The sequence below is a fragment of the Manis javanica genome, chromosome 5 (genome assembly GCF_040802235.1).
Source record: "Manis javanica isolate MJ-LG chromosome 5, MJ_LKY, whole genome shotgun sequence".
NCBI classification, from domain to species: Eukaryota; Metazoa; Chordata; class Mammalia; order Pholidota; family Manidae; genus Manis; species Manis javanica.
In genome coordinates this window covers 79,066,340-79,092,489 of record NC_133160.1, presented here as the reverse complement: position 1 = coordinate 79,092,489, position 26,150 = coordinate 79,066,340, and the positions used below count along the sequence as shown (strand labels likewise).

At 34.9% G+C, this 26,150-nt stretch overlaps 1 protein-coding gene across 35 annotated transcripts in view; it reads right to left on the bottom strand.

Moving 5' to 3' along the window:
- Positions 1-26,150, bottom strand: part of CAMK2D (calcium/calmodulin dependent protein kinase II delta) — a 308,632-nt gene that overhangs the window by 30,823 nt on the left and 251,659 nt on the right. For 11 of the 35 annotated variants that reach the window (XM_073237126.1, XM_073237125.1, XM_037001121.2 and 8 more), the window contains 8 exons: positions 13,270-13,364; positions 11,606-11,728; positions 10,692-10,775; positions 10,209-10,251; positions 6,864-6,901; positions 5,446-5,478; positions 2,584-2,643; positions 588-629 (listed from right to left, as the gene is read on the bottom strand). In XM_073237126.1, the coding sequence (XP_073093227.1) occupies positions 588-629; positions 2,584-2,643; positions 5,446-5,478; positions 6,864-6,901; positions 10,209-10,251; positions 10,692-10,775; positions 11,606-11,728; positions 13,270-13,364 (518 nt within the window). The remainder of the gene's footprint in view (positions 1-587; positions 630-2,583; positions 2,644-5,445; positions 5,479-6,863; positions 6,902-10,208; positions 10,252-10,691; positions 10,776-11,605; positions 11,729-13,269; positions 13,365-26,150) is intronic. The other 24 variants (XM_037001126.2, XM_037001127.2, XM_073237127.1 and 21 more) reach the window with 7 other exon arrangements.

Here is a 26,150-nt window from a genome sequence, read left to right as displayed (position 1 = left end):
CATATAATTCAACAAAAACAAATATATTTCACAAGAAATGAAACTCCCTGCTTCTCCTCAAATTCATGCCAAACAACAAAAAATACTACCACCACAGGGAATTAAAAACAAAACAAAATAAAACAAAAACACTATGACAACAGAATAAATAAAACTAAAAAGTAACATTAAATTTAAACAAATACCTATGAACTCAAGCTGATTTTTTTGAAGACAGTGGAATCACAGGGCAAGAAATTCTAACATTTCATGCAGAATACATCTAAAGTACAATACACAGACAGGCATGGGGGGAAAAAAAAGCCAGATGGAATTGCTTAATATACAGTCATCTTGACACAAAGACTTTATTTAACCCGACTTTTGTTGACTAATGGTATTATTTATTTCTCTTTCAAGATGTCATTCATTTTTGTTTTGAAAGAAATATGTGTACAGCGCTAGATAAATTAGGCCCAAAAGGAAGTGGTTGAAAAAGGGTAAGGGTTTTCTTTCCTATTTTTAGATATTGGATGAATTTTGCTTTGAATATTTGATAAGATGTGTACTCTTGTTAAAGCAAGATGATGTTGATTCTTTCTGAATACCTTGTTTCCATCAGGGTTGTGGATTACAGTAGTTTGGGGCTCCTGAGTGAGAACAAAATAGAGAAAGAAACAGTTCGCATTGGTAAGTACATTCTTACTAGTGTGAGGGACAGAGCAGAGTGAGCCAGCTGACAAAACTAAATAATGACAAGAGCGTAAGCGATGTTAACTACTGTCAGGGGTAGCAGCTGACAAGATCTCTGATGAAAGATCTCCCTGGTGAGCTCATGAGATAGGATACCTCAGCACTCAGCAGCAGCATGCAAAAGACCTTATTCTTGATGAGCATACAGACAAGGCTTTGAAGTCTGGAGACCTAAAGAGGCACTCACTGTTTCACCATCCTATACCAGATAGAGCTTTCCTTTCTTCCTGAATGTGTAGCCTGTTCATGTCTGTTACATAGAAACTGGCCAACAATACTGGAAATTAGAACTCTGAGATGATCTCACATTGTCTGTGAAGATTTTTTTCAGCTATATTGCTTTGAGAGTTTATTATGGTATCATCACTATAATTAATAATAAATACCCTTGGAAATTCTAGAACCATTGGGTGACACTTAAAAAGACCTATGCTAAAGAATGTATTTTAAAAACCCACAAGAAATTCTAAGGAACATGTAAAAGGTTCACGTAGTGGGTTCCAGCCCTAACCATATAATCATATAATTTGAAACATTTTGTTAAATCCCATGTTAGTTGGTATCTAAGAGAAATTTCTGTTTTATGAACTATATGTACAGAAGATTTGCTTGTAAAGCCATGTTTTTCCATGAAGAAAATACTACTTTTCTTTTTGTTTTCTACCAGAAAATTGAAGAAATATTCCCAAGTGGAAAGTTACACTCAAATAACTGATTCAAAAAAAAGATTCAGTGCCCATCATCATTGGCCTGCTTGGCACTTTCATGATGTCTTGGTAACTGGGAGTTACTGTAACCCTTTGAGAGCTCTCTCCGACCGTAAACACGCTCCCACATCCAGGTTCTCTCCACCACAGTTAATGCTGCAATACTTAGAGAACACATTTTCTGCTCCCCTTCTTTTCCCTGGCTGCAGGTGTGGTTAACATTGTTTTTACTAGTAGATAACTTGCTATATTGTGTTCTTCCTTTAAATGTTTTTAAATTGAGCCTTTTGCTTAACCCAGTTGAAATAATCCCCTGATATTTTTGATTCTCCTAAGTAACAGCACAGAGGACATAAAGAAATGAGAAACATTTATGAAAATAAAAAAAATCAAAATATGGAATAGTTTGGGGAAAATGTTATGGAATTCAAAGCACTGAATGCCAGAATTTAAATCTCAAATTGTAATATTAGACTGATTTAGTTGTTAGTATGAATTTGACCGAAATGGGTAAAACTGGTTTCACTGATAATTCAAAGCTCTATGCAATAAAATTTCATTCTTCAGGTTAAAGTGAAACTGTGATAATTTAATTTAAAACACAACAAACGAAAAGCTTTAAATTATCCAGTGCCTCTTTATCTCAGAAAGCGAGGTCTTACAAAGCCCTGCTGTCTCTTAATAAGAGGGAAATGGGAACTGTGAATAAGGTCTAATTTACTGTCGTCTAGCAGTAATCAATCCCCTTAGCTCTCCTTGATGTCAGCATTTGTGTCATGAAAGGAGGAAACATTGTTCGCATAATCTAGAACTGCCATCAGAAGAAGAGCTAAGAACATCCAAAGCACATTCTACTGTATTTCTAAGGCAGCATGCAACAATTTCAACTAGAGACCACAGCTATCAGTACAATATTCAATAATGAAGTAAGATCATCTCATGTTAGAAACACACTGCTTGACAACTACCTTAACATAAAAGAAAAAAAATGAGATTCTTTTCATATCTTAGAAAGCAAAAACAAAAACAAAACCCAACAAAATAAAATATTTACATATATATATGTATCAATATAGTGAAAGCAAATGAGAGAAACAACAAAAAACAGTAAAGAACTTAAGGGTTACAGAGAGTCCAGGTATACCAGCGCCGGGGTGGGGATATTTTCTTTGGGGCTGGTTACCACGTTGGCTTTGTTGTTTATCTGTAGGTATGCAGAAAATAGAAACAGAGACGCCTTAAACCCCTTGGTAGCCAATGTCTCTATATGCAGCATGTCTACATGGAGATATAGACATGAAAATAAAAAGCCACTGAGGATGAACACGGAAGACACTGTGATGACTGACAGATGATGATCAATTCTAGCGTCTGATGGTCACACAGGCTAGGACAGTCTGTGATGGTGGGATGACAAAACAGGCTTGGCTGCTTTGACTGGGCCACCTTAGCAAACAAAGAACTGCTTCAGTGGAGTGCAAATCAAGTTTCAGAGTATGAAATCAATATAAACATTTTCATACTCTTCAAGTTGGATTCTGTTTCCCAGCTTCCAATTGTTTACTGTTATGAACACATTCTTTTTTTTTCCATTTTATTCTTGAGCCTGAAGTCACACATAGACTGTCTTTATCTGGGGTGCCATCATCACTTTGTTTAGTAGGTATCCAATTGATAAGTTGTATCTTCTGATGAAATGCAGGCTTTATAATATATATTTTTAAATGATAAGTCTGGGTCTCCTTTAAAATATACATCTTCAATTATAAATGGGCAAATTGAACTCTTTACCATATTCTGAATGTAAAAAGACTATTTTTAAATTATTTGAGAGGAAAACACTATGTTTTCTGTTAAAGTGTTGAAGTCTTTGGAGACTATTATTTGGTAATATCATTCCTTCTTTTAACATAACGGGATTTGACCTTTAAGAAGAGATCATTATCACTATGGAAGCCACATTGTAAAAGCCACTCAGAAGGTCAGTTAAGTATTGTAATGGGCCCACAGAGAAGATTCCTTGTAGACAAGTAGCAGCTGGAAGCTACAAGTGAGTTTAGGCACTAAAGAATCAAAGACTTAAAAAGTAATAATCAGCACTCATTTAAACTCATGCATGACAACTTACATTATGGTTATCAAACAAATAAATTAACATTCATTTTCTTGCACTTTATTACCTAGGTATTTTCTTTACATATTATTACCTAAAGGAATACATCCCATAATTTTGGTGTAAATGTATGTAAGGACTTAAGAGAAAAACATACTGCATAAAATAAATAAATACCAAATGAGTATTTATGAGTAATTATGCCAATTTAATTGTTTGGACTTGCCGGGAATTTTTTTCTTCTTTTTTGTATTTTATACCTATAGATCATACTGAAACTAGCACTGAGAGGAAGATAGGTTAAAGAAATTAATTTAGGTATGTAATAGTTTGATTTTCTATTCATTCATATTTATGATTATTTGGTGTCAGAATTATTTAAATAAGCTGTAACACTGTGCTCTGTGATATGCAAGAAAAGAGAGAAAACTTTGGTGTCCTTTTTAAATGTTAAACCATCTATCTATATTTTGCAAATAGTTTGTTTAAAAATTTTCTTTAAATAAAAGTGCATAAAGTTTAACATAAAATTTGTGCAAAGCCAAAAAAGAGGTAAGAGATACTGGAGTCTCTTAAAGAGGGATCAAAAATCAGTACTTATGTTAGTATAAAATACATAAGAAGAGAGGAGAGACGTAACACAAATAATTTCCTGTCAGGAAGGGTGCTTGGCAAAACACAGCTGACTTCTTATCAAAGTACCACATGTATTTAACATGTTATATTCAGTGAATACCAGTGGATGCAAAGATAAAAAGAGTATACTGAGATACTTTGGTTTCTGTTTTGAGGTAAGAGACCTGATTTTTTCTAGGATATGGTTGCTAAGTACTGCTTTTAGTGAGAATGTCTCATGTACACACCTATGCATGCATACTTATATGCAAGCATGTGCACACACACACACAGCACACACCCATACACACACATTCACATACAGATACACAGCATACACACACCATTGTGTCTTACAGTTGAAGGCCACTCTGCCTGGAGGAGTCATCCTTTATTGTCAGGTATGGTAAATATGAGTTAAATGAACATGTGCCTCAATTACCATTTGTCGTCTTGTTTAAATGTGCAGTTAGGATTTTTTTGTTAATGTAAAGATTGGCTTGATGATCTTTTTTGTTTTACTATGGGAAACCTTTTGAAGATATTTTTAATGTTAATTAATAGAAAAATAATAGGAAAATTTCTAAATAAAAGACCAAGAGGATATCCTTTTAATGAGTCAAATATCAAGTATGGGCTCCTACTTGGTGATACCATTTTTAAACACACAAAGACTCTGGCACTTTGTGTAATGTACTTATTTTATATTATAGAATCAGAGCATCCTGCTTTAAAAAAACTGAATCAAGCCAAATACTAAATGGTGCACTGGATTATTATGAGCTATGGGCAAGATACTCCTATTTCTCAGGTGTTGTGTTTATTTAGTTTTGAGGTTAATAAATATTTCCTCTAAATAAATATTTCAAGGCTTGTTGCCTAACTAGAATGGGTATATTTTGAGAACTAAGAATCTTGCCTATTTTAGTAATCATGATTATAATTTTAAAACAATCCTATTTTGTTTCTTCACTTATAAGTAAACAGACATTAATTATGTCATGGTCTTATGAGCTTCAAGAGAAAACTGGGCTTTGTCCTTGCAAAAGATCCTTTAATACATACAGACAAAGGTATGAACTTTTCACATATTTAAAAAATTCATTTTCAGAGAAAGATAATATATTATGTGAAATTGGGTATTGGGTTTTGATAGTTAATTGACATCAAGCTATTATGGTCCTATACTTTCTCCACTTATACTAATTTAGGTAAATAAGACTTTCATTCCTAAGAGAATTTCACAGGAGGAGAAATCTGGCAGATAGAGATCCTCACCATCATCTGAACACTCGAACTGGACTTCCTTTTCTGAATTGACCAGTCAAAGAGAAAGGAAAAGAAAAAAATATGACCGGTTGAATTTTTAAAGTATCAAAGCATGGAGCACAGAATAATTTTCTCTTTAAAGTGGAGCTATAAGTTGACTAGAAGAAAAAAGTTCTGGAAATGTTTCTTTCTATATAAGGATAGTAGTGAAAATAAATATCAACAGGGGCTGTGAGCTCTGCATCACTGAATGGTACAGAAAAACACAGGAGAATATAACATTTGGAAAATTTAAGATACTACATTTCCACCAATGTCATATTGGTAAGAAGGGAGACATCAACTTTCAGTATTTAAACTTAAGCTGAACAAACTAAGCAAAAGGAAAAGAACATTACGGTTGAGGAAAGCAGTTGGTAGTAAATGCCATCCTAACGGGAATCACAAATGCATATGGTCACCATTGCTCTGGGAATTCCCAAATCGCACACAGACAGGTGGTGAAGAAATGACTGGGCAAGAACATAAGAAATGACAAATGATTATCTGTTATATTTTCAAAATGAACTGACCACATGACTTTGGGTCAAGTTCAAATGCTAGAATATTAACTAATTCCCAAGAATGGTGAAGTGTTCATGAGGAATGTATACATCTGGCATTGGAAGAGAAAGAAAAGAATTAAAGAAATAAAACATTTAGGTAATACTCTGGAAAGATAACAAATGTAATGCAAATATAAGATAACAAACATTCAATCAAAGGTAAATTGGATGAATTTCAAAGGTAAACCATGAAACACAATAGAATCCATAGTAAGTTGTATTATTTTGTTTAGAAATCCAAGGAAATCAAAATATCCTGCTGTTATTTTTCTTGGAAAATTTTTCTAACATTTCTTCAGAATATTCACCTTCAGTATGTCTCAATACCTTATGATAGAAACACAGGAACAATTAAGACCTTTATAAAAAGTGCCCAAGCAGAGACATTTAATCATTTGATATTTGATTTCCTAAATTCAATGGTTCGATTTTTTTTTCAGGCTATACACTTCAGAAGCCTCCAAGAACACAGCATAACTATTTAGAAAAGCATTTGGTTATCATAGATTTTCAGGACATTGTGATAGTTTGAGAATGCAGTAAAGCAGAGAGGGTTTAGACATTCATTTCTATAGTAACTCCAATGAAAAGTATTGTTTTGTCGTGGTTATTTAATATATAATAAAATGGAAAAATACAGCTTTTCTTGACATAAATGTTAGTCATCTTCATTTAGTAAATTATTTTATACTTCAACCTGCATCCTTTATAGAAACTATAAAAAAATACAAGCTGCAAAGACTTAGGAATTATATTTAACACTTAAATATTACCTAGCATCTGAAAGTTAGAAATGATTCTAAGAGCACCTGTTTAACTTACCTTTACTCCATCTGGTTTCTTCAGCAAACTCTTGGCTGCTGCAAAATGAGAGTAAAGTCATTTTAGTGAGTCATACATAGAAACCCGGGTCCAGGCAACAAAACAGGGTATTGTTTCCTTCCAGCACCTTTACTGGGTTATACCCAGCATATGCCAAGTTATAAGGTCACACGATGAGCACAAGCTTACAGGACACTGAAACACAGTATCGCTTTTCTTGGTTTTGCCATATCAAATTCAGAACTAAATTATTATTTAGTTCACTGCATGTAACTGGACACTTTGCCAGTTATGTCATTTGGACTTTATTTCACTATTGGTTGTGAAAAGGATACTGGAACTTTAACTGGACTATGCTTTTGTAATCCAGAAAGTTGATTTCATTCTTTAGACATCAGCTTACAGACTGTATTACATGTTCATTCACACCACAACTATGGCGACCATGTCAGTTCTGCCACTTAAGCCCCTCTTTCTAGATGTTTAAAATTTATTTGTGAAAATTTGCTCTGGCTAAATAACATCTTTCTTTGAACATATGTTTTTGAAATTAGATCTTTCATTTTTATAAGAATATTAATAACTGCATTTAAAATGAAATAGCATATTATTGACCTAGAGCAAATTTTTTAAATGCTTAGCATACAACCTTTAAAAAAAGGGTATTAATGTATTCTTTAATACTTCAACATCAGAATACAAAGGTAAGCCTTTTACACTTGAAAAGTTAAAAACTGTAAAATTTGAGGCAAACTATAAGACAAAATGAAATCTTCAACTAAATCAGAGAACTAAAGTTTATGGTCATATATGAAACTTCATTTTCTTGAAGAGGAGCTTTTAGCATTCCTTCTATTACTAAATTTCTTGAGTACATTAAAAGGTAAAGTCATCCTTTCAAAAAATATACTTATGAATGGGTACAACACATTGAACAGATTATATAACTGCCAATGACAATTAGTACACCAGGTTTAGAACATTCATGAATATGTGGGACAAAGTATACTTATGCTTTTATTGAATGTTAATTATATATATAATTATTTAAGTATAACAGAAGAGAATTTGGGTCATGAAATGAAAATACCTAGCTGTAATAGAACTGCATGAACATGTAATTTCCTGACATCTTTTGATTTGGAATATTATTTTGGTATCACTTTGGTATAATTTTAAATTTATTTAAAAGATACACAAAGGTTAATTTTATTTAGGTTAGTCTTTAGCAACAAAGCTATTAATTTATTATTAATTGAGATTGTAAGAAACAGTTGTCTTAGCTGTGATATATAATTTGCTTGGAGCTAAAAAGCAATGTTAAATAAGTCCTGTGGCAGTTAATAGGTTAGAAGCAAACTCAGAATAAACTGGAATTGCAATAGCAAGCAAAGAGAAGACAATGATTCAGGGGAAGCAGGGATTTGGCCTGGGAGATGCAGAAATGTCCCTTTTGGTTGCTATTCACCTTACCTCACAAGAAATACATTCCACATAAAGGGAGAAAAGAAAAAAATAAATAAAAACAACTTTATAACCATATACTTATGGACAAATTACTTTAAAGAGCATGTTTGGCAATGAAACAGAATGAATAAAATACTCAAAACTAAAAATGCAGTATCTTAAGTACTTAAGTTGGCTTAAAGTGATGGATTAAAAATAAATGGGCCTTTCATGCTAAGACATTCAGAAACAATATAAAATTCACATATTAGTCATGAGTTTTTAGTTTACACAATGACGAAAAGGAAAATGTGAGGTAAATGAAAAGCTTTTACACATGGTGCATATATTAAACAAGGCCCAATTTATGTCTAAGAGTGTATTTAAGATTCTAACAAAATACACAATCTTAACTTCTGGAGATTTCTTTTCGAGTTGGTTTGCATTAAGAGTATATAATATATAAATTATCCTGCCTTTTAAGTGATTCACTAATTATTGGGCCACAGTGAAACATTAATTTATTTGGGTACAGGATATATTAGTTAATATTTAATGAGATGATACTGAACCCACCCATATAAATGTTAACTATATTAATCAACTGTTCATAAAACATGTGACTTGACAAAGGTAGTAACAAGGTTTTATTACACCAAACAAACTGGACAAAATACATACAATTGACTGACACAGTCCCTCGATTTGTAATGTTACTCAGTGTATTATTGTTGCTTTTTAACAGGTCAGTGGAAGACTTTGGGAAGACTCCTGTGGTTTCACGTTATCTATAACTAAATATGATGAGGAACAGAAGGTGACCACTTAATACAATCATGAACAGGAATTAGAAATTGGTGGAAAATTTGATAATGGTGTGGATCATCACCTGATATCATTGCAGAACCCAGGGTGAGTATGTACAGGGTTAAAGAACTGAATGAAAAGCTAGATAATCTGAGGCTACAGACCACTCCTGATATAAACATTCGGCCAAGTAAATGGGAGTATTTTGGCACTGTTGTTTGACAACAGTTCCAAGTCTTACACAGCCAAACAGTCACTACTTTGGTCCGTCCCCATTCATAAGACTGATTAGCATTTACCAAAATTTGACTTGTGGAAACCTCATCTTTTGAGATAATCTAATAAAGAAGGGGGTTACAAAACTAAAATAATTACTATAAATAATATATAGTTTATATCTATTGTGGAGAGTTACTTCCTACAATAAAGAACTGGTTTAGCTTCTTTTAGCCCATTATTTAACAAACTTATTTTTACATGGAATCATTTTTAGAATGTTTATCATCCTATGATATTACTGTGAGGTAAGTTCCCTGTCAGTACTCGAGTTTAGATACCTTTGAAAGTTGTAATCATTTTTATAGAATGCCAACATACTACTGTACTTTTAAAAGAACTCAGGCCGGAGAGAACTGGCTTCCTCAGTGATGGTCTTCTTTTAAAAAGCTTGCTTATCAGGATTCCCCATGAGAATGAGACCCCAAAAAACCTTATTTATTGTTACTACTTTGTGAAATACCAATTAATTAATTCTAGGTTCAAAATGCTGAGCTTCAAAATGAGGGAGTACATATTTCCACAACTTGTGTGCACCCAGCAGGGATGAAATGGCCTTCAAATCCTTCACTAGCTCTGACCAGCGGGGTTTGCCTGGTGCCCTCGTGGAGAGCGCAGTCTTGTGCCTACTGCTAGTCTCCTCAGACAGCACCCAGGTGGAACCCTAATGACAGCCGGGGGTGTGGAAGGAATCCAGGCCACACATTTGCCATCCCTAAACAACAATGTTTTTTCTAGTAAATGGATTTTTTTTTCACTTCAAGACTACTAAAAAGGAGAGCAGAGGATAAGTGACAGAGTTCTTAACACATGTACCTGAAAAATTCCTTGTAGCCAGCATAGTTGTCAAGATGGCACCCTGTCGGAGAAGTAGGAATAGAAAGTTAATGCTGCCTCTGCAAATCTGTGACTTAACAGATCAGCAGTCTTTGATAACAAATCTTCTACTAGCCTTACTTTCAGTCAAGAGATTTTTGTTTGTTTGGCTTTGGTTTTGGGGTTCTTGGGAGAAGTAGGTCTATGTCTCTCACAATGCCAGGCTCATCCTCATGTGTGCCGCCAGATTCCAACTGCCAAATTGCATAGCTATTTTCCACTGAAGGAAGGAACCTCAGCAATCCTAGCTCTTCGTCACAGGTTTAATTCCAGTGAATATTCCATTCTCCCAAGACCCAAAGGAAAAATAAGTATTGAGGTCTGTACATTTAAAAGCCTTTGCTAAAAGTTATCTTCATCAGACTTACAATCTTACTTCTTACTCTGTCAAGTCTACCCATCCCAAAATGTAAAATTTCTTACCTTTAGTTTTCTTCTAGCATTAAATTTCTTCAAGCAGTCTACAGTCTCCTGTCTGTGCATCATAGAAGCAACAGTAGAACGTTGCTGGAAGAGGAGAAAAAGAAACTTAAGTGAGGCTGTTTAGAAAAAATGAAGCATAATAGTATCCTCAATGTCATCAAATCTTTATAAATGGTGCCTGCACCCATGTGATTGACTTTGTAAGTATCCAATTGCAAATGTTCCCTAATAATGAAAGACTGATTTGCCAAGACTATTAATGACTAAGACACAACTTTTATCTACAGAAACTATTGAAATGAGTATCAGTAATTTCCCAAGTTATCTTTATTTCAGTATATTGTATTTCCATTGGGATATCTTTTATTTTCTTAGCACTATATTCGTTGTGCAAACATTTGACACATCCCTAGAAATTTACTGATTTCTATCTACAGTCCACCCATCTTTCACACTGTTTTTCTTAGTACAGATAAATTATATTCAGTATACTATGAGCATTCTTTTCTTCTAGTAAAACTTTACTTCTAGCTTCCAAAACTCATATTTTTTCTAAAGCTGCCTAGTGATAAATAATTGAACTTTGTTTAATCTTTTTTTCTGAGATACACTTAATCATGGTGTCATTTTCTTAACCTTTGTTCACGTATGTTATCAGTAATTGGTAGGAGAATACTCATTCCTCGTGTTACGGTAGGCAGTATTTATTTAGCAATCTATGTAAATCAGATTTTGCTACTGAAATAGCATTTCTCACCATTGTGAAATTTATTTTGTTAAATACCTTGAATCAAAAATTCATTCTGAGTTTCATCTTTTTCTGAAAAAATTATTTTAAATCCATGAAAATAATTTTCAAGGACAATATATTTTTCATTTTAGCTCTTGGAGGTTTTTGGAAAACTGTCACTTACACAGATCCATGGGTGTTTCAGTGCCTCTGAGGCTGTGATACGCTTGGCAGGGTTGATAGTAAGCATTTTGTTGATGAGGTCTTTGGCTTCAGGAGTTACTGTGTCCCACTCTGGTGATGGGAACTTTGAAAATATAAATTTATAAAGAGCTTAAAACATAGATACATTCTATTGAACAAGAAAGAGATAAATATACTGTTTTTTTCAGTAGTGAATTTTAACATATATTTTTTGTATAAGTTAAATTGTATCTACACAAAGATAATCAATTTAGACATATATACATTTCCTTCTCTCTCTAGTATATAGTTATATCTAGTAGTTAGAAAATGGGCAGTTTGTAACTCATTGACAAACTGAAACATGAGGAAAATTATACTGATTCTTTAATACTTGTGATTTGTGAATTTAACAACTGTCATTTTAATTCCAGAAGTTTATTTTGGGGCAGTTGTAAAAACTTGCTAATGACTAGAACTACCGAAGAAACACTTAAACCTGCCTCTTAATATGAGGGCCTCTTCAGCCTGGATAAAAGTGGACCTGTTTCTTATTTTCTGGTTTTCACAAAGGCTCTCCTTCACAATTCAATAAGCAGGGCATCTGCAGAGTTCTGTTCTCCCAGAGGGGTGCGAGTTCTAGTCTGTAAAGATGGTGAATGTGCTAGTTGTGGCCACATCAGTCATAATCTCGTCTAATTATTAGTCTGGCTAAAGTGGAGTGCTTCAAAATTAAAATGATAGACATTTTAAATTCTTATGATACACATCCATATAAGTAGTACATTTTAACAGAAATGCATTGATGAATTTATGAAACCTGATATGATATAATACAGACTTTTGTTTAGTTTCTAACAAGTTAAAAGCTTGTGCACAACAGGTGGCCCCAATGTTGTCTACTACACTTAATAATACATGGAAAGCCATCTCCAGACCTCTTACTATGACTTGCAGAGGGCTACGTAACACCAGAGGTGGCAGTAAATCATATTTACAGACATTTCTGTCAAAGGACACAAAATTATGTCAATAAGCATAGAGTTAAACCATGAAAAGGCCTTACTCTTCAGATTCAGAACTTAATTCATACGCCTACTTCCAAATACTCAAATTGTAAATGAAATGTATTAGAACTGTGATTTTTCAAATACTTTTCAATTGTGAAACCCATTCTTCACATGAAAGCTTGCCATGAAGCCCATAAGGTAAACAAGACAAAAAAGTCAAAATTAACATAATGGGGTGGTCTACTTGATACATGGATCATTGCAAAGTACTGTTGGCATAAAATTTAAAATTATGTGATAAGTTTCCAGGAATATAATTCAACTAAACAGGCAGCAATAATTTCTAAAGCAAAAATACTTCAATTTTTATGTTTTAAAAATGCACTAAGATCCAAAAATTCTGACAAGCAAGATCCTTCCTTAGAGATTCCAAACTGTTTTGCTTTTAATCTTAGGAGATAGTGAGCTAAAAGAAAACAAAAGCTAAACATATATGTTGCATTTCTTACTCTGTATCTCTCTTTCTCTGAGAGAAGAAAATAATAAGGGAAATTGGTGAAAATTACAGTTAAAAAAGCAATTGAAAAAATCTAGTTCTTGGTCAGTAACAAAAACCAAACTCTTGTCTAAAGTTATTTTAACATTTATTACATACATCATAAGCTCCAGCCTTGATTTGCTGATAGAGCCTGTGTTGGTCTTCATCCCAGAAGGGTGGATACCCCACCAGTAGAATATAGAGAATGACACCTGTAGGGAATGAGCATTTTTAACAGAACGTTAAGTCATATAGATAATAGTAAATTAAATGTGGCAGATCCATAATGATACTAAGTTGCATCCATTCCAAGGGAGGATTCTGGACTGTTGGAAAGCTTCTAAAAGACTTGTTCTGCTATGCTCTCAAGATTCTGTGGAGAGGGAATGCTCCTCCCATGCTCGAACACAGATAACATGTGGCAGTCCAACACACAAATGAAATAATTCTCAAGGGGTAATGCCTAAAGATGAAACTTGCCTGGAATTCTTTGGCAGTCTTGAAATCTTGCCTGTATGTGCTCTCCCTGCACTCTTGTCTATTCAGATACTGTGTGATTTTGGTCACTTTGCAGGTTGACATTTAAAAACTTAACATGTTATTTATTTCCTCTTAGTCATTTTGCTGCTAATTAGGACATTTTGTTGAGCGATGGTGCCCTGGTTATGAATTCATGCTCTAAATAGCCATGGTCCCTGGGAGTGTGGATAACCTATAAGATGAAAAATCCTTTTCTCTTTAGTGATCTTAGTCGTTAAAAATAGAGTTTTTCAATAAAACAACTAAACCAGGGACACTACAGAAGAACATTCCAGGAGAGGGAAAAGAAAGAGGACAGTGAAACTACACAAAATTCAAAGAAGTAAATCCTCAGCTGTATGTAATTCAACATTTTTCATAAACACCTAATTATTCACAGAACAATTTAATCAGCATGTGATTTAACTTCTATGTTAAAAAACTATTGTATTCACAGGCTTTAAGGTACCCCTAAATCATATCTGGGGTTTCAATGTTTCCTGAAATTGCACTCTTTATCATATGTTCCTCCCTTTAATTTTTTTTATGGAGTCAAAATCATTGATATATCTGAATTCATGACTGAAATACCAACTTATGATATGATTCTTTAATCTTAATTTTTATATCAAGGAAAGATATTAACTCTATCACAGGCTAATGGTCCCTTGGTTAAAAGAGAGCTTGTTTCACCAAGAGTCAGGATTATCTTATTGTTTGCACAAGAGAATGTTTTTGGTTTTTAATATATTAATGCATTTATTATATTTATTAAACAATGCTATTTAATATATTTATACCTCATTTATCCATTTCTCCCACTCCCCATCCCCACAACTCTCTCAACCACCAATCTGTTCTCTGTATCTACTACATTTTTTTTCTTTTAAAGAATCCACATGTAAGAGAGAGCATATGGTATTTACCTTTCTCCCACTTATTTCATCTAGCAAAATGCCCTCAAGGTCCATCCATGTTGTCACAAATGGCAAAGTTTCATTCTTTTCTGTGGCTGAATAATATTTGATTGTGTGCATATCTATGTATGTGTATGTATATATATACACACACACACACACACACACACACACACACACACACACACACACACACATGCAATCTTCATTCATACACTGATGGACACATTAGGTTTTTTTCTGTATCTTGCCTATTGTAAATAATGCTGCAGTGAACATATAGGCATACATATCTTTTCAAGTCAGTGTTTTCATTTTCTTTGGAAAAATACTCAGAGGTTGAATTGGCAGATCACATGGTAATTCTATTTTAAGTTTTTTAGGAACCCCCATACTGTTTTCCACAGTGGCTGTACCAATTTACATTCCCACCAGCAGTGCACAAGGGTCTCCTTTCCCCACATCCTCACTAACACTTATTTCTTGTCTTTTTTATAATATACATCCTAACAAGTATTAGGTGATATCTCTCTGTGGTTTTGATTTGCATTTCCCTGGTGATTAGAGATGAGGAGCATCTTTTCATGTGCCTGTTGGCCATCTGTATGTCTTCTTTGCAAAAATATCTATTCAGATCTTCTGATCTTCTGCCCATTTACTAACTGGATTGTTTAGTATTTTTGCTATTGAGTTGTATGAGTTCTTTATATATTCTGGATATTAGCCCCTTATCAGAGACATGATTTGCAAATATTTTCTCCCATTAAGTAGGTTGCCTTTTCATTTGATTGATGGTTTCCTTTGCTATTCAGAAGCTTTTAAGTATGATGTAACCCACAATTTATTTTTGGTTTTGGTGTCCAGTTCAAAAAATTATCACCAAGACCTCTGTCAAGGAGCTTATTGCCTATGTTTTTGTTAAGCAGTTTTATGTTTTCAGGTCTTAGGTTCAAGTCTTTAATCCATTTTGAGTTAACTTTGTATATGGTGGAAGACAGTGGTAAAGAGTAATGCTTTTGATATGGCTGTCCAGTTTTCTTCACACCATTTATTAAAGAAGCTGTCTTTTCTGCACTATATATTCTTGGGTCCTTTATTACATATTAATTGGCTACATATGTGTGGACTTGTTTCTGGGCTCTCTATTCTGTTTCAGTATCTTTTTGCTTTTATGCTATTACTATATTGTTTTAATTACTATAGCTTTGTAATATAGTTTTGTATCAGGGAGAGTGATACATCCAGCTTTGCATTTCATGCTCAAGGCTGCTTCAGCTATTTGGACTTTTTTGGTAGCTCCATACAAATTTTAAGATTATTTGTTCTATTTATTTGAAAAATGCCATTGGAAATTTGATAGGGATTATACTGAATCTATAGATTGCTTTATGTAGTATGGACATTTTAACAATATTAATTCTCCCATGCCATGAGCACAAAAATAAGTGTTAGTGAGGATGTAGAGAAAAGGAACTCTTGTTCCCTATTGGTGAAATGTAAATTGGTACAGCCACTGTGGAAGACAGTATGGAGGTTCCTTTCTATTTACCTGTCTCCTTCAATTCCTTTCATTAATGTTTTATAGTTTTATATATGCAGGTATTTTACCTCCTTGGTTAAAATTAATCCTAGGCATTTCACTTTTTGATGCCATTTTAATTGGGATTGTGTTATTCCTCTTTCTGCTAGTTCCTTATTAGTCTATGAAAACAGAACAGATTTTTGTGCATTGATTTTGTATCCAGCATCTTTACTGAATTTTTTATTAGTTCTAACAGGTTTTTGATAGAATCTTTAGGGTTTTCTGCACATGTCAACTGCAAATAATGATGATTTCACTTCTTCCTTTCCAGTTTGGATGCCTTTTATTTCTTTTTCTTAACCAGTTGCTCTGGCTAGGACTTCTAATACTACATTGAACAGAATTGGCAAGTATAGGCATCCCTGTCTTGTTCCTGATCTTAGAGGGAAGGCTTTCTGATTTTCATCATTGAGTATATAATGTTAGCTGTGGGCTCCACATAGATGACTTTTATTATGTTGAGGTACATTCTTTCAGTTCTCACTTTGTTGAGAGTTTTTATCATAAATGGATGTTGAATTTTTTCAAATGCTTCATCTACATCTTTTGACATGATTATATGATTTTTATCCTTTTTGTTGAAGTGGTATATCACATTGGCTGATTTAGGGATGTTGATCTGTAAGAAATCCCACTTCATCATTGTGTATGATGCTGTTAATGTACTGTTGAATTTGGCTTGCTGTTATTTTGTTGAGGATTTGTTCACCTATGCTCATCAGAGATATTTGGTCTGTAATTTTCTTTTCTTTTCTTTTGGCATCCTTGTCTGGTTTTGAAATTAGGGTAATGCTGTGTGATAAAATGAGTTTGAGAGAGTTCCCTCCTCTTCAATTTTATGAAAGAATTTGAGGATAGGTATTAATTCTTTCTTAAATGTTTGGTAGAATTCACCAGTGAAGCCATCTGATCCTGGACTTTTGCTTGTTAGACGGTTTTTGATACTGATACAACTCCATATTATTAATCTGTCTGTTCAGGTTTTCTATTCCATCATAACTCAGTATTGGTAGGTTGTATGTTTCTAGGAATTTATCCACTTCTTGTAGGTTGTCCAATTTAATTGCATATAACCGTTCAGAGTAATCTCTTTGATCCTTTGTATTTCTGTGATCAGCTTAACATCTCCTTCATTTCTGTTATTTGAGTCCTCTTTTTTCTTGGTGAGTCTAGCTAAAGATTTGTTAAGTTTGCTTTATCTTTTCAAAGAACCAGCTCTTAGTTTCACCTGTCTTATCTATTTTCTTTTTAGTCTCTATTTTATTTATTTCTGCTCAAACTTCTGTTATTTCCTTCCTTGTACTAATTTTGGGTTCTGTTTGTTCTTTTTTCTAGTTCCTTGAGTGGTAAAGTTAGATTGTTTACTTGGAACTTTTCTTGCTTCCTGAGGTAGGCATTTATCATTATAAGCTTCCTTCTTCTTTTCACTGCATCCCATAAATTCTGATATTATCTTTCTATTTTCATTTGTCTCAAGGTATTTTTTGATTTGTCTTTGGATTTTTTCTTTGATCCCTTGGTTGTTCAGTAGAATGTTGTTTAACCTTAATATATTTGTAAATTCTCATTTTCTTTGCATAATTAAATTTTAGTTTCATACCACTGTGGTCAGAAAATATACTTGATATGACTTCAATCTTCTAAAATGTATTAAGAGCTGTTTTAACATATGATCTATTCTGGGAAATTTCCATGTACACTTGAGAAGAGCATGTATTCTGTTGCTTTGGGATGGATTATATCCATTTGTATATATCTGCAAAGTCCATCTGGTCTGACATGTCATTTAGGGCCCATGTTTCCTTCTTGATTTTCTGTCTGGATAATCCATCAATGTATGGATTATAATCCATCTATCCATTAATGTAAGTGACGTATTAAACTCCACTACTATGATTGCTATCTGTTTCTTCCTTCAGGTTTGCTATATCTGCATTATATATTTAGTTGCTCCTATGTTGCTCCTGTATTTATAAATTTTATATCCACTTGTTGGATTAAGCCCTTTATCATTATTTAACACTCTTATTTGCCTCTTATTAGAGTCTTTATTTTAAAGTTTATTTTGTCTGATATAAGTATAGTCACATCAGCTTTATTTTGGTTTCTATTTGTATGGAACATCTCTTTCTGTTGCTTCACTTTCAGTCTGTGTGTCCTTACATCTAAAATTGGTGTCTTGTAGGCAGGATACAAATGGGTCTTGTTTTTTATCCATTCAGCCACTTTATGTCCTTTATTTCTTGTCTTGCTTTTTTAATATTCTCTATGCTGTACCTTAACCCATGTAACTAATTCATATTATGATTGAGATTTTGTGCCTCTATATCCCTTTCACCTATTTCACCCATCCACCCCAACTCCTCCCCTGTGGTAACCACCAATCACTTCTAATTGTCTATGAGTCTACTGATGTTTTGTGGGTTTTGTTTTAGATTCTACATATAAGTGGAATCATAGGGTATTTATCTTTTCTTGCCTGGCTTAGTTCATTTAACATAATACCCTCTAGGTCCATCCATGTTGTTGCAAATGGCAAGATTTCTTTCTTTTTTGTGGCTGAATAATATTCCATTGTGCATATGTATCACATCTTTATTCATTCATATACTTATGGACAGTTTGATTGCTTCTATGTCTTGGCTATGGAAGATATGGAAGATTGAATCAGAGGTTGGTTTTCTTTGGGTAAATTCCTAGGAGGGGAATTACTAGGTCATATGGTATTTCTATTTTTGGTTTTTTGAGAAGCCTCCACACTGATTTCCATAGTGGCTGCATCAACTTACATTTCCACCAGCTCTATGTCTTTTGATTGGAGAATTTAGTCCATTTACATTTAAGGTAATTATTTATAGGTATGTACTTTCTGTCATTTTAATTGCATTCTGGTTGTTTTTAATTCTTCTCTGTGTTTGACTATTTTCTTTAGTGGTAGGCTTAGATTCCTTTTCTTTATTGTTTGCATATATTTTATAGGTTTTTGCTGTATGGTTACCATAAGGCTTATATAAAATATCTATAACAGTGTAGTATAAGATGATAACAACTTAATGTTGATCTCACTCTAAACTAAACATTTTTACCCTCTCCTCCCATCTTTTCTATTTTTGATGTCACATTTTTTTGTATCCCTTAATTATACTTATAGTTATTTTTACTACTTTTGTCTTTTAACCTTCATACTGGATTTGTAAGTGGTTAATCCATTATCATTACTGTAAATTGACTTCTCCAATGAGATATATTCTTTCATGTTTTCTCATTACCAATTAGTGCCCTTTTTTCAGCTTAAAGAAATTCCTTTAGTGCTTTTTATAAGGCCAGTTTAGTGGTGATGAACTCCTTTAGCTTTTGCTTGTGTGGAAAACTTTCCCTCTCCTTCAATTCTAAATGATAAGTTTGCTGGGTAGAGTATTCATGAAAGTTTTCTTTCTTTCAACACTTCAAATGTATTGTGCCACTCCCTTCTGGCCTGCAAAATTTCTGAAAGATCTGCTGATAGTCTTATGGGGAATCCCTTGTATGTAACACTCTTGCAGTTTTTAATATTTCCTCCTTGTCTATAACTTTAGATATTTCAATTATAATGTGTTTTGGTGTGGGTCTGTTTAGGTTCATCTTTTTTGGAACTCTGGGCTTCCTGGATCTGGATGTCTGTCTCCTTCCCTATGTTAGGAAAGCTTTCAGTCACTATTTTTTCAAACAATATTTCTGCTCCCTTTTTTCTTCTCGTCCTGGGATGCCGTAATGTTATTCTGCTTGATATTTTCCCAGAGGTCTCTTAAACCATTTTTTACTATTTTTCACTTTTTTTCCTGCTGTCAATGTGTGCATTGCATTGCTTTGTCTTCAAGTTGTCTGACCCTTTTTTCTACTTTATCTAGTCTTCTGCTGAAACCTCATTAGCATATTTTGTTTGCTTCAGTTATTGTATTCTTCAGCTCTGTGACTTCTATTTGGTTCTTTTTATTTTCCACTCTTTAAGTTCCCTCTGTGTTCATTCTTCTCCTCAGTTTGTTGAGAATCTTTATGACCATTACTTTGAATTCTTTAATAGGTAAATTACATTTTTCCATTTCATTTTTTTCTGTTTTATCTTGTTCTTCCACTTGGATCATATTTATTTGTTTCTTCACTTTACTTGACTCTCTATGTTGGTTTCTACAGAGTAGATGAAACAAACATCTCTCTCAGTGTTGAAGGAATGGCCTCATGTAAGCAGTGAATCTTGTCATTCAACCCTGCCCAACTGTTTGTCATGTCTTAAAATTTTGTGCTTTTATTTTTAATAGCTCCCAGTAGTTGAGGATGTGCCAGACCTGTCAGTGTCCCAAAGGTTAGGATCTCAGTATGTGGGTTCAGGCTGCTTGGAAGCAAGACCCTCAGGAGCAGCTTTAAAAGTATGCAAATATGCAAAGTCCTGAGGTATCATAAGCATAAGCCCCACTGGCCAGATGATCTGGCTATGTCCCCTGAGTAAGAATCATAAAAATTAGGAGTCTAGTTAAGTGTATAAGCTCTTTTCTGGGAGATATGGATGACCTGGAGCAAGGCAGAAGGACAGAAACAAGATGGTGTTCACAGTTTACATTCCTAGAGAGCAGATCTGTAGTTTACAAGACATGTACCAAACCTGAAGACTGTCACTCAGACCAAAAGGTCCAGGACAAACCAAGAGGCCTCCTTTCCAGAAAGACTGAGGCTTATACCTCAATCTGCTGTCTGCACAGTACCCTGGGTGGGGTGAGGGGAGCCTGCCAAGAACTATCTCTTCAATTGCTACAGTTCCATGGGAGCCAGGAATGCAAACCAGAGCCAGGCAATCAAGACCCATTACCGGGGCACAGCTGCAAAAACCAGGACTACAGACATAAAAGCCAGGGCACCACCAGATCTGTGTATGCTCACCTCTAGGAGACACTGGCATTCTGGAGCATGGCAGACAGAGAGAACAAAAATATTGTCTGCCCTCGAGTCTCTGGAAAGGCTATGTATGTGTTTAATTAGAATCCTGCCTTTCAGGCTGCAGCCATGATGATTAGCTAACAGGCCTCCTTCAGAGAAAAATCAAACTCCTGGGTCTATTGCCTCCTGCTGTGGGGTGAAAGCTGCTTAAGAATTTTTTTTCTGTTGGTTACAGTCTTGTGGGACCCACCAGTGTAAGCCCCACTGGCCACCAGAGCCACATGATGTAGAGGTGTTCCCTGGCGGCAGCCACAGAAATCAGGGGTGGATCTGAGCTCCTTTCTGGGTGACACTGCTTATTACAGTCCCAAGGGACCAGGAATACATGCTCACCAGGCCTACAGAGCCAGGCAGTTAGGAGGCATCCTCTGGGGGGGCAGCTGCTAAGATCAGAGCACTCGATTATGTTAAAGCTCTCTTCTGGGAGATCCTGGTGCTTGGGAGCATGGCAGAGGAAGAGTGGGCAGAGGGCCTCTTCCAGTTTCCATGCCCAGAGAGTATTGCTGCACGTGCCTAGATGTGTGTGTTAAATTAGATGCCTACCTTTTAGGCTGACTTTCATATAAGAGATGAGCCTTCACTTTATGTCTGGGTGCAACCAGCTCTGAGCACACAAGCCTTTAAGAGCAGTTTCTCACGTTGCTACAGCCCTTTGGGTCTCGTTAACATGAACCCGTTGATTTTCAAAGTGAGATGCTGTGCAGGATTGTCTCTCAAGTGCAGGGCCCAAAAGTTGAGATGCCTGATGTGGGGTCTGAGCCCTTCACTCCTCTGGGAGAAGCTCTGGGTTTTGTTTCCTCCCTGTTTGTGGGCTGTGCTGCACGAGGAGTTGGGTTTGTGGCGATCTGTGGTACAGACTCTCCTCCCCGCTTTGGCTCAGTTTTCTTCTCATTGGGCTGATGTACAGTCATCACTCAGACAGCCTTTGGGCTTTTATTTGAGAGGGAATTGTTCCATATGGAGCTGCAGACTCAGTGTGTCCATGGGAGGATGGGAGTTTAGGATCTTCCAAAGTCGCTTCTTGAACTAATCCCCTGACAACTTTTGAAATATTTTATTGCTCTGCTTAAGGTGTTTAGTTTCTTTCCCAGCTCATCATTCTGGAGGAAGTTCTGCCATTGCTGTGACCTCTGCTGCTTGCTTTCTCTTGCTGATTTCCCTTAAGCCATGGAAACCTGGGAGAGATGTATAAGGCAGCTGAAACTTTGCCTGGCATGCCACAAGACTCCTGTTTTCCTTCACCAGAGTTGATTTCTTGGTTTCTTTACCTCTTCTTTCTTAGGGAGCTCTAGTGCTATTCTGGTCCCTCAGTCTTGAGTCCTTTATAGAATAGACACTGTTGCAGCTAAAATGACTTTTAAACAATGGTTTAATTACTCTAGACTTTCATAGCCTTCTTTGGGAAATTCCAGTTCAAAAGCAGATTCTTAATGTCATACAAATTACAACCAAAAGAAACAACATAAAATGACTTTAAAAATCAAGACTGAAAGTTACTTCACCACAGTGTACTTAAAAAAAAATCACAAGATATTAGTACCTCATCTTCACAACATAAATAGTTTTTCCATTTTTACCTGCATTATAGACTTAGTGTACATTCATTTAAATTTATTTGCACATCAGTTTTACTATCTGAGGTAACATATGCATCTAATGCATCTAATAATGATGAGTGTGTTTATATTTCCAGGACACGGGTAGAAAAGAGGCTGTACCTAATAGTTCTGCCCTCAGCTATGGTTTAGGAGGTAAAGAAGAAATTAACTTTGGAATGGCAATAGTCTATGTTAGTTTTTAATTAGGCATTTTTTCTAATAAACATCTGGAGGTAGACTGTTATAAAATTATCAAGCAGACTCAACTGAGACATTTAGCAGCCTGGCTGGCCTCTGGGGTCCTGCCTCTGTGAACACATACTTGATGTGGTGGCTGGGAAGGGGAAGGCTCACAGACAGTTTGTGCTCCAAGAACTGGCAGCTACTTACAGAGATAAATGCCCATGACTTATCTGCTTGATGGATGAGTTTCTACCAAAAAAGTGTACTTTTACGAAAATAATAATGTGCATGTAAATATTTTTAAACAATTTCAGGTCAGAAGATTTAAAGAAAAAAAAAGTAGACTGGCAGTATTGAATATATGATGTTATTAAATTGTCAAAGCCTATTTAAACAAATACTGTTTCATAAGCTTACTTTGACTTTGTTCTTTAGACTACAATCTGAGGCCTTACTGAATTCTATGGTCTTTTATAGTTCTATTTTCTGACAGTAGAACTTAATTGTGAGAACCGTGGCACAACAGTGCTAAGTTTTACTGCAGGTAACATTTACTGAGCAGTTACACATGCTTTAGTGCATTTCCTCATTTATTCCCTGTGCGATGCTATGAGGTGGATGATCTTATTGCCCCTTCTTACAGAGGAGGAAAATCGAGGCTGGGAGTTTAAACGACTTAACTGTTTGAACCAAAAACTGGCTTGATGAAGTCACCCTATTCCTTATAGCCACTTTTTTTTCATTTCTGGACTTTAATGAGAATGGTCAGTTTAAACTTTAAACTGTGTTGTGTAATTGAAAGGCTGTGACACACCAGGAAGGTTTCCATTTGATCCTGCCTTGAATGTTCTCTGCAGCCACTTTTTCCTTTAGCCACACACTTTAATACGATTGTTTTGAAGTTTTTGTTGACTAATTGAGAGCCCTTGCCTCACCAGAAGGTTCCAATTTACTTTTTCCTCAAAACCCTCAGATTTTACCTTTTTCTCTTAGATCAGAGAATAAAAAAGAAAAAACAACTCAGGGCCTTTTTCTCTCCCTATAATTAAGGCACTACAATCTTTAAAAGCCAATCAAAGCCTTATTTTTTTGCAAGAACACTTCAGTGATAGGGGTGATAAAACTTTCATGTCATTGTCTCATGATTAGCAGCCTTTGATGATCTCTAACTAGATATTTCATGAGGGGTTGCAAAATAATGATATTTTAATTCTGCTACTGTTTTTAGTTTAAGAACAAGTTGCTTCATCAACTATTTGGTTAGCTTGAATTGTAGTTCATATATGAAAGGTATAGCAATTGATTTTTTTCCCCTTTATTAACCAGTTTTCAAAACAACATATTGTTTCCCCATTAATTAATCCCCTAATCCAAAGGTTAAGTTTTCTGCTGTACTTTATCATTATGAATGCATGGATGTAAATTCATTTGATGGGTTTCAACACATTACTGTTATTTTTCTTATTTATCCTCTAATTGTCCCATCTTTAACCAGTAGTAGCCTCTCTGAGCCATCTCTGAGTCCTGCTAATATGAACTCTGTGACCTTCAAGAGTCTCCTTTCTTTCCAGTGTGACAAAATGCCTGGGTCACCTTGTACTTTTCCTGACCCAGACGTGGAATCAGCCCTGGTTTCCTACAATGATAAATGGTATGTGGAGGCCAAGTCTGGGTACTCCTCAGGGGTGCTATGTAGGAACTACAAGTTTCTTCAACATATAAATAGAGAAGTCAGGAGAGAGGAATAAGAAGAGAGAGAAAGGCAGAGAGAGAGAATTGAGAAAGAGAAATGGAACCTACAAATTATGAGAGACCAAACTAATAACAAAATCATTAGACAAACAGGAAAACAGCAAAAATTACTAGATATTTGGTGACCTTAAGCAATTATTATTACATTTATTTAAAAAATATTGCTCCTACTGTCATGCTTTTAAAAGAGTCCTTTTCTTTTAGGGATGCACATTACACTGTTCATAGATATGTTGATATGTTCAGATTTGATGAAATTAATCTTGGGGTAGAGTAATGAGGGGTGTGGTATAGATGAAGTAAGGTCAGCCATCAGTTCATTATATTATTCTCTCTACTTTTGTATGTTTCAAATTTTTCATAACAAACAGATAAAAACTATTTTGACACAGTTTTATGTAACATTTAAAAATGGAAGCTAAAACTAGTTTTCATTATCTTATGTGTATATTTGTACTTGGGAGAGGCTAGAGATGTTTGATTAATAAGAGTTGAGAAGCAATGATTACTGATTAGGTGGAAAGACTACATTATCAAGAACATTCAAAACTTATTTTAATAAAAGCTAGAGTTAGAATAATGATTAATCCTATAATCACATTAATGATTAAAACATTCTAAAGGCTGTTCTTATGAAAGGAGAGATGAAGAAGCAATGTTGAAAAACTCTCAGAAGTCAGTGAAAGTTAATGGAACAATCTAACAGGACATCTATTTAATGTTCTCAGTAAATAAAAGGCATATTATGAGCTTGCACAATTTGAAAAGCACAACTAAGTATAAAAGGGATACGTATGGCTCTCTTTTATCTTGTTGTTATATCTTATGAAAAAAATTCACCATATATTCAAATAAAGGAAGTGTCCAACCAACACTCTGAGACTTAATAGGGCCAAGAACAAAGATCTAGAAAATCATGACTTGTAAGGTAGGAAGCTATTTTTCAGATGACAAAACTTATCTATGCCATGTAGTTGGGGCAGCAAACTGATAGGCCCCCTAGCACCGGGCAGGGATGAATGCCTGTGCCTGCACTGTGCATGATGCGGAGTGGTACCAGCAGAGAGCATGAGCACATGTCCGTCTGTCTGACAGGTGCAGCTGCTATATAAGGACAAAAGCATCTTGTTGCTCTTTTGATATAAAAACAGAAATGGACAGTTTTTAAATAAATCTTCTGATAATAGGTTATAAAGATAAATAATAAATGTCAATGTCCAACCATCTGGCCAAGACATTTGTAGACCACCCGTCTGCAACCTCTGCTATATTGCATGATAATCCTCAAATTTGCTCCCCTAAAGGAATTTGCACCTAGCTAGGGTAATGCTACTGAATGTTGGTGTGCATAAGAATCATCTGGCAAGTTTGTTAAAATGTGAATTCCTGATTTCAATGATTATCTAGTGCACCCCAGAAAACTGAATTTTTGATAAGCAGTCTGGTCACTCTGAAGCACGTTGTCTGTGGTCCACAGTT